The sequence below is a fragment of the Thalia democratica genome, chromosome 7, assembly GCF_965202585.1.
Source record: "Thalia democratica chromosome 7, ktThaDemo2.hap1.1, whole genome shotgun sequence".
NCBI classification, from domain to species: domain Eukaryota; kingdom Metazoa; phylum Chordata; class Thaliacea; order Salpida; family Salpidae; genus Thalia; species Thalia democratica.
In genome coordinates, this window is record NC_139171.1 from 47,934,488 (window position 1) to 47,943,923 (window position 9,436).

The window sequence follows — 9,436 nt, forward strand, 5'->3', positions numbered from 1 at the left end:
TGTATAATTTTTTAAGCAGTTTTTAACACTTAAACTGAACAAAATCAAAATCTTGTTATTTAAAACTTCAAAAAAATAATAATAGACTAGGTTTGTGTTTTTTTTAAGTGCTTTTTTATTAATACTTGGCATAAAATTTTATTATAAATTTTTGCAACATTTGTTCTTAACAAAGCTTTTGAAGTAATCATAGTACACACGGAATTATATCTATATTTTTAAATAAATAAACAATTAAGTAAAACTTTCAACTTTTGTCAATATACATGAACTATTTTGATTTCTTCTTTGCTGTTTTGAAATAAAATAACCTTTTTAGAATATTGTTATGTTGATTTTATAACAAAAATATGTAATTTAATAGTTTGTGAGTTATATTTTACTTTTTTATTATTTTATTAAAAAATAAAAAACGATAAAAATGTATATTTGAGAACATGCAAATAAAACGTAAAAACTACCCTGAAGTAAACTTAAATTATAAAACTGTTATAACAAAACTATATAACTACTTATAACATACAATCTAATAAAATAAAGTTATAAAAACAGTATAGCCAACTTTAAACTGTCCCAGCAAATAGCCTTTAGAAATAACATAGTTTGAAAGTTTACTAAAACAATCATACATATTGGTAAATAAAATTATTTCCCTTATGATTAGTATAACTGATTACATCAAAGTTATTTACAGCATTACAAAAGCATTTATGTTGACTTGCTTCAATTAATAAGTCTAACTACGTCAGACAGTAATAACTAAATGAATTCTGTAGTTTAAATAAACAGTTTTCTGAATTAACACTAAACTGATGTTAGTCATGTCTAAAGTATTTATTTTTTTAAACAGGAAAACTTATTTTACAAGTTTATTTTTTTAAACTTATTTTCTATTTCGTTTTTATTTTTTCGTAACATTTAAGTGGGAAACTAACAAAACTATTTTATTAAACAGAAAATAAAAACTGAAAGCACGTAATATATTTTTAAGCTTTTTAGAAAACTCATTTTTAAATCTAATAGTTTTTACTTTTTTTATCTTTTTAAAGGAAATTGATTGTATACACTTGTTTTTTTTCTCACGGAATAAATTTTGATTAAAAAAGAAGAAACAATACATCTATATATAATATTTTAAAACAAAATATTTATAAGCATTACTTTTCACGCAAAGCATCGTAGAATAGCAAGCTTTACAAAAAAAATAATTGTTTACTTTAAATTTAAACGTTTTTTAAGTATTGTAAGTCTTCTACAAGATCTAAAATAAAAAACGTTTACGTCCGGAAATGAGTACTTATGACGTGAAATTAGATAAACAGACAGTCCGTACTTGATCTTTTGCAATTGTTGATTACGTCATACACAACTAAGTACAAGACAAAAAGTGTTTTAATCAAAAAGTAAGTGAAAAAAAAAGTAACAGATTAACAAAATAGGGTTATCTTTTTTTATCCAATAAATAAATTTATTTTTAATTCCTTTATACAATTTTGCACTTTTTTTTAATGGTTGCTGTGAAACTTTTAAATATTTTAAATAAATTTTGTTTGTTGATTATGGATTTCAAATTTTCAAATTTATTAATCAGTATAAAAAAATTATTTAAAACTATATAATAGCTGCTAATATTAAAAGGAGTACTATATATATTTTTTTAATTTGAATAAATTTTACGGTAAAAAATTCTTTGAGTGTAATTAATTTTTCAATTGATATTAATAATATTATCTCTATATAATATCCTCTAAAAGTTAACAATGTCCTTAGAAGTAATATACACTTTTAGTTATGAGTTTTTTTTTGATAAGACAAAAGCTTTTTTTTTACGTTAAAGACGCATCAAAAAGGTTTGAAAGGAAGAATTTAGATTATACTTTTATACACTTTAACACCATACTTGGTTTTAAGATAAGTTTTAAATAAATTTGAATAAAACAACTAATTATTCTTAACATCTAAAACAAACGTTATTAAAACGCTTAAGCTTTTAGCTTTTATATAAATTTACAAAGCTTGTTAACGTTTTTAATAACCGAAACAACGAATCTTTAGTAACTTATAACTTCTCATTTATTTTAAAAACGTTTCAACATTCATTAAAATTGTTACTAATGAATTTACGTTTTGATTTTCTAACACTCTATAGATATTTAAATTGAATTGAAATATAAATAACTACAGTTATTTTTGTTAGGGACGTTACTTTTTGCTTTAAACTTGTTATCATTAAATGATAAAAATTAAAAAACAAACTAAACTAAGACATTTATTTATTTTATCTTTTCTTTTGTCATCTAGTTTTATATCAGTTTATTAGTTGATTTGAAAAGACCGTAAGAATAAATAAGCATTGATGATTTTAAAAAGTTGAAAGTATAGGGAAGTTCCAAGTTCAAACAAAACCAATTAACAAATCTAATAATAAAAAAAGAAGAGAAAAATTTGTTTTTCTAACTTGTAGTAAACTTACGATAATTTTAATTTTTTTAATTTTATTTGCGTTCTTAAACTTGCTGATAGCTGTAAGATCATTACTAAGGCTAACATCAAAACTTTTTTTTACTCTAAAAATGACCTTTTTTTCTCAAATACTAAAGTATAAACTGTTTTTTATTGAACAGTATTTTATCTTAAAGTTTAACTTTTGAATCTGCTTTGCAACTATTGAAATTAACAAAAATGTTCAATGTTTTTCAATTTACGCTTTAAAAACTTTTCTCACTTAAATAATGTGCTTAATAGAGAAGATGATATTATTTTGCACACGGCACCGTTTTGCGCAGTTCAGTTGATTATGATAGTGCTAAACAAATGCCAATGTCAAATGTCACTCTTAAAACTGTTGTAAGTGTTTTAAAAATCTTTTTTAGAATAGACTTTAGTTTAAATCGCGTTAACTAACAATTTTTGCCAGCGTTTCTTTAGTTTTGTACACAAAAATCTGCTGCCATACTTTACTGTTTGTTGTTTTGTTAAATTAAGTTATGCTAATCGAATATAGTTTTAGTCAATTCACTACCTTGTTGTGAATACAGGAACAATGCAAATGTCCTCTGAAAACTGTAAAATGTAAGTAGAAACAATACTCAGGCATAATTTAAAGTCTTTAAAAATAAATATAAACGACTCATCTTAAAAATATAATATTTCATAAACATTTATTTAATACTTTAAAATAACTTATTTAACAAAGCTTACAAAAACTAAAAAAATATAAACACAAGACTTATTCTATTGAAAATTAATTGATCAATGAACTTTTGAATATTTTTTCTACTGTTTTTAAACTATAGTGCTGTTGTAACCTAAAACTCTAAACTCAAAATTCCTAAGAATTTTTAGAAAAATAAAAACAGTTTCTACTTGTACCACAAATAAAGGGTATCGTATTCGTTAAGCACTTATTATTAAGACTTTTTTAAGTTTTAAAATCACACAGCATTTGATGAAGAACTATTTCATTAAAGCAGTTTTATTTTACTGTTTACATTTTCTTGTCTATTTAGCTTGTATTAACTGATAAAACTTTGAATACTTTTAGTTTAAGTATGTATTGTCAGTATGGTCAACATACATTAGTAAATCGTAAAAAGTAAAACGGTTTAGTTGTTGCCAGAATAGTTTGTATCTTACCGTTATAAATCAATTCTAAAATGACTTTTTCGTGATAAATTGCTAAACGATTTTAAACTTTGTAAACAATTATCTAATTCGAGATGTCGTATTTTTATGTTATGAATTAAAATGCTTGGGCAGTTTTTGTAGACTGTATTGGGTAAAAAATTACAAAACAAAAATTAAATTAATGTCTAATAAAAAGTTTACTGTCTAGTTTTTTTAAGTTTTAGATAATGTATGACCTTATTTGCTAATCCAGATCAAATATATAAATAAAAATGTTATAATATAACTATTTAATTTTCAGTTTCTTTTTCTAACATTTTACTTCTGAAATTTATCATAAAAACTAAGAAACTAATTATCAATTTTAACTTTTAAAATACGTATGGATAGCAATAGAAATCAATAAAAATTTAAGTTTAAAATGTTCTTTTTTAAACTAAGTAAGCAGCTATCTTTAATAATATTATTAAATTAATTTATATCCAGAAAAACTATCTTAGTCTAATAAATATAATAGAAAATAATAACTCAACACTACTAGATAATGTTGCTTTAAGAACAGTATAAACAAATAGCATACTAATTTGACAAACTACTAATATTAGAAAACAATGAAATGTTTTGATTTTGATAAGCTTTATTTTGAAAAGTTCGAGACTATTTTAAATTCACTATTTTTGAAAAATAAGTAAACAACCTCGATTTTTTTTTCAATTATGTAATGTCATGTATGTAATTAACTTTTTAATTGATTTTAGTCAAGAAATTGTTTTTACGGGGTAAAATAGTACTTACGTCTTACAAATGTGGTCTCCAAGGACTTAAGCTAAAATACGTTTCTTACTTTCTGGTAGCTTACAATTTCAAAGTTACATGGTATGTCTTTTTTATAGTGAGTAAACTGTATCTTAGTTTTGTTTGTTTCAATATAACTATTTAAACAACTATTTTTCGAATTTAATGGGTTTAGAGAACACGGTTCTAAAATCTCAACATTGTAGCAGCGGCGTGTTTTGACTGGGTAAATAAAAAAAAATTAATTTGATTATTCACTAAGAACTCCGTTTAATGTGAAAGTTTGAATATATTAATAGATTTGGTTGTTCTTTTTTGCTAAACTTTAAACTGATGAAAGTTGAATTTACAATAAGCTGAAACATATTTTGAGTTTAAACTTAATTTAAGATTAAATAGTAATTCAAGAGATCTTATTTGTAAAAGGCAACTCTTTTCTAAATTGGAAAATGTTCTCAATTGCATATGCTAAAACTATATATTGTTTATTGTTCAATAAACAGTAATGAACGATTAAAAAAAAAGCTCTTAAAAAGTTTGGTTTAAGGACCTGGTGTAAAAAGGTAACTTTTAGATATCGAGTCGTACACCAAATGCTTACACTGTTACACATTACTTAAATCTTTAGTTATAAAACAACTAGTTAAACGAAATGAAAAAAATCTAAACAAAAATTATTCTGAATTTTGTGTTTTAAAATGTGCTTAATAATTTGTCTAATAACATGAGAACTAAAATACTAAAATATAAATAAATATATATATATATATATAACTTTAAATTAATTTTTAAAAGGAGATAAACAATATTAATTGCAAACATGTTAATATATGAATGATAGGTTACTACTTCTTAAAATAAAGTACAAGTGAATAAACGGTTATTATGCATTATTTAAGAACTAAAAGTACAATTTCATTTGCAAAAAATCATCGTTAACTACTAAATTCTACCTAAATTTATTTTTTGTAAATTGATTTTATTAAAGAATATTTTACTGTGATGATTTCATAATAATATTTTAAATTCTTATTAATCTTTTCAAGTTTTAGATTTTTATAGTTAGTTATATTATTTGACTATTTTTTTTCTTGTGTATTTTGTCTTTAAAATACATTTTAATACAAAAGTTTAATGGTTAAGTCATTTTAGAGTCGATTTTAGAAGTTTGTTAAATACTTTAGTACTGATTTAATCTCTTTACTTGCATAATACTTGATTTTTAATGCAAGAATCATAAAGATATCTAAATAATAGCAGGAGTAATCGAAAAATTATCAAAAGTATAAGTTGAAAATAATTAATTAATAAGCTTTTAGCTAAGATATTTTAGTAAAATAACAAGATTATTAATTGTTGCAGAACTCTTTTGATCATAGTTTAAGTTCAGAACTATCTTTTTATATAAATTATTTATCTTTGAATCAAACTTGTCTCTATAATAAACAAAAATTACCGTACATCACTACAAACTAGTTTGAGTTATAAATTAATGTTAAAAATAGACAACAATAATTAGCATTTAAAACTAAAGATTTAACTATAATTAAGTAAATAAGTAAGATATAAGATAGTAAATAAATAACCAAAAAGGGTAAACTTAAACTTGTGTACTTTTTTATGCTCTTTATTTAGTTAAGTCAAAACTATTATTAATTTAATAAAACTAAAAGGCAGGGGTGAATTTAGGTTTTTTTTAATGACTAGCATTAACTTTTATTAAGAATTAACCAATTTTAGAATATTTTTTTAAATAAGTAAATTTAAATTGTTAAATTATCCCATCTGTTAAGTAAAATTAAATATAACTATTAATAATATATAAGCTAGTTATATCTAAACTGAATAATAAGTGTTTTTATAAGACTACATTGTTTCATTTAAAACGTTTAAAAATAAAAAGTGACTATAATAAAAGACTTATAAAACTAATTTTGTATTTAACAATATCCTAAGCATACAGTTTAAATAATACTAACTAATCTTTTTGTTAACAAAAATAAACACGGTTAATAAAATAAAATTCAAATATTTTTAGTTACTACAATAAAATAATTGAAACAAAAACTACGGTGACTTTATTAAGAAATATGTATCATTTTAAAATGTTGTAAAAAGTGTTTCACGAAATATATCTACACTTAAGTTATATTAACTATTTACATCACCTTTAAAAAAAATAGGTAAAGATGGTTTTTTAATGTCAACTACAATTGTTATAAAAACTAAACATAGGGTACTTTCAAACATGTGAACCAATCTACACTCTGTTGAATTTCAAATGGTATCTCGTGCCACCGTGCTTTGTCTGTATCAAAACACAACAGCTTTTTCGAATGTTCTGCTCCCAATTGTAGTTCAAAATAACTTTTTTTAGAGACAAAAATCCTGCTGCCGACCGCAACAGCCTTGTTTATCCAGCTTAACTCATCATGCAACAAACCCGAGTACTTGAGCAGAGAGAACTTGCGCCCGTCGTAAACCTCAGCTGTCGCTTGGAGATATCCGCCAATTGCAAACAACTTGTCTCTGACGGCAACCAGTCCGTGGTCATTCCTGCCGTACACCATATTGGGCAAGCGCGACCACGTGTTAATCACATGGTCGTACGCTTCAGCAGTGTTCGAATCAGTGTTGCCCGCGCGGCCTCCGCTAACAACCACTCTCCCTTCGAACGCCGCCGAAGACGCGCACTTCCTAGCTTCATTCGTCCTTTTGACGTATTTGTATTTGCGGGTCGTGGTGTCCAGCTCGATGCAAAAGTGGACCGGTTGATTGTACTTATCAACGCCACCGACAAGGTATATTTTGTCCATTAGCGCACAAGCACTGAAGTGGCTGCGATCGCTGCGGATGACGCTGACGTGTTTCCACGCGTTGCTGATGAAGGAATATTTGTGGACATGAATATTTGTATCATTTCGCTGTGATAAACTGAAAAACAATAAGTAAATTTCATGTTTGACATTAAGTACCGTATGTTGTTCACAGTGTTTAAGTGCTTGTTCGGGAATATTAGTAACTCTTTTAACTTTATTAAAATGTTTTCCGTCTACTTGATAAACGCTTGCTTGAATTTCATTGCTAACTGTCTTTTCAAGTCCAGATAGTAAGACTTTATATTTTATGTGACTACAATACCTTGTTGTGTGGTTTAAAAGCGGATTTTTTTGATAAAAACTATCTTTATCTCTCAATATTTCTTTCGCGAGCAGAAGACACTTTTCATTTCTTTGAAACACATAAGAGTCTCTGTATTTGGACTTGTGCAAAACTTTTTTCAAAACTTGTTCGGGCAGCAAGGTAAAACGAACTTTTAAGAACAAGTCTGTCGCAAACTGGCTTCTTTCATCATTTTTGTGAGATATCCATGCACTGGCCGCTTTCATGACTTCCAATTCCGAAGTGGTGTTCAACTCAGAACTTGACAGGATTTTCTTCACGAGCCAAATATCCACTTCTAAAAAGCCTTCAGTTTCTGCAACCATGGTAAAGCAACGCTGTATATATTTAAAAGTTATTTCAGATATGGTCTTTAGGTTGAATATTTTTGCCAGCATTGCATGTGTGGCCACAGTTTTAATACTTATCTTTCCGTTGCACAACTGAGTGATTTGTTTTTTGTTGGCTTCTTCCAGAAATACATTGCATATTTTCAGAGCTTTGGTCATGATGTTTTCTCCTATTTGCATATCCCCTGAAAAAATAATCCAAAATAGCACTCAAACAACTGTGTTACAACTTATATTTGTTTAAACTTTATTCATATAATAAAACTTAAAATATTTTGACGTTTTTTAAATAAACAAAACATTACACTAAAACAATGATTTTGTGCTTTAAATTTAACAAAATGTTTTAGTAGACATTCAACATAATAGAAGTAATGTAAATTAATATGTATGAAATAAAGTTAAAACGAGTTAACCAAGATGATTTTTTACAAATGAATTCAGCTTACAATGTATTGTAATCCAATGTATAGCTTACAATCCTGTAAAAAATTAAAACTCATTTCTAAGAAACTTTTCCAAGCAAAATTTGCTTTAATTAATAAGGTATAAAAATCTAATTAATTGCTTACTAAATTGTTATCAACAATTAATTAACTAGCAGAAATAAAAGAAACACTTAAAGCTTACAGGGTTTCTACAAATAATCGATCAAAAAACATAGTTGCAAGTGATAAACAAAACTGTTTAAAGTTATAGAAAATTTTTAAACTAATATTTAGACAAATAAAACTTGTTAGTTTTTCAAAAAAAAAAAAGAGTTTAAAATAAAAATTGAAATAAACATTTTAGTGATTAGAAAACGATGAATTAAAGCAAACTTTTGTTTTAAATACGTATAAGCTTTTATCCTTTAAATTAGAACCATAAGTTTAACAATAAATATATACCAAAAAGCTAAAAAAACAATTTATGTACAATAAAAAGTTATTTTGATTTAGTTGGCAAGTCAAACTCAAAATATAAATACACCTTTAATGATCAAAAATCAAGTTGAATACTTAAAAGATATCTTACCTGGCGTGGAAAAACCTTTCAAAATATTAAAAACTTTCACGTCAATTTTTTTTAACGAGTTGAAGCTGCAGGTGTTTCTGAATACTGAACCTCCCGTTTCTTTACGGTTTCCTAGATAAGCAAACGCATTTTTATGGGACTTTTCAAGATCTTCTTCACTTTCAAAGCATTCTTTCTCGTTGCTTACTGATTTCAGACTACTGCGTTTTATTTCATTTAGCTTGTTTGTGTGCATTTTTATTATTATTAATTAACCTTTAAAAAACTAAGCATTTAAACTGAGCGGAAAGTATCAAGAATTTTTTTATTCGATATGCACTTCAAAGTTTATTTACTCAAATAAATACCAAACAAAAAAAAACTTTTATATATAAAAACTTATTTGAATTAAAGTTTTTATTAATTGTTAAAAAAGCTCTTTTTTTAAATACAACACACAATTTAAATTTAAATTACTTTAATTTTTAAAGTATACAACAAATATC

General features: G+C 25.1%; 1 protein-coding gene across 1 annotated transcript; it reads right to left on the reverse strand.

The window, feature by feature from the left end:
• Nucleotides 1–6,647: 6,647 nt before the first annotated feature.
• Nucleotides 6,648–9,186, reverse strand: LOC145841494 (kelch-like protein 7). Its single transcript, XM_082948854.1, has 3 exons — nucleotides 9,042–9,186; nucleotides 7,564–8,119; nucleotides 6,648–7,356 (listed from the first exon to the last, which is right to left on the reverse strand). The coding sequence occupies exons 1-3, from the start codon at nucleotides 9,184–9,186 to the stop codon at nucleotides 6,648–6,650; spliced, it is 1,410 nt and encodes a 469-aa protein (XP_082804980.1).
• Between the last annotated feature and the right edge of the window lie 250 nt (nucleotides 9,187–9,436).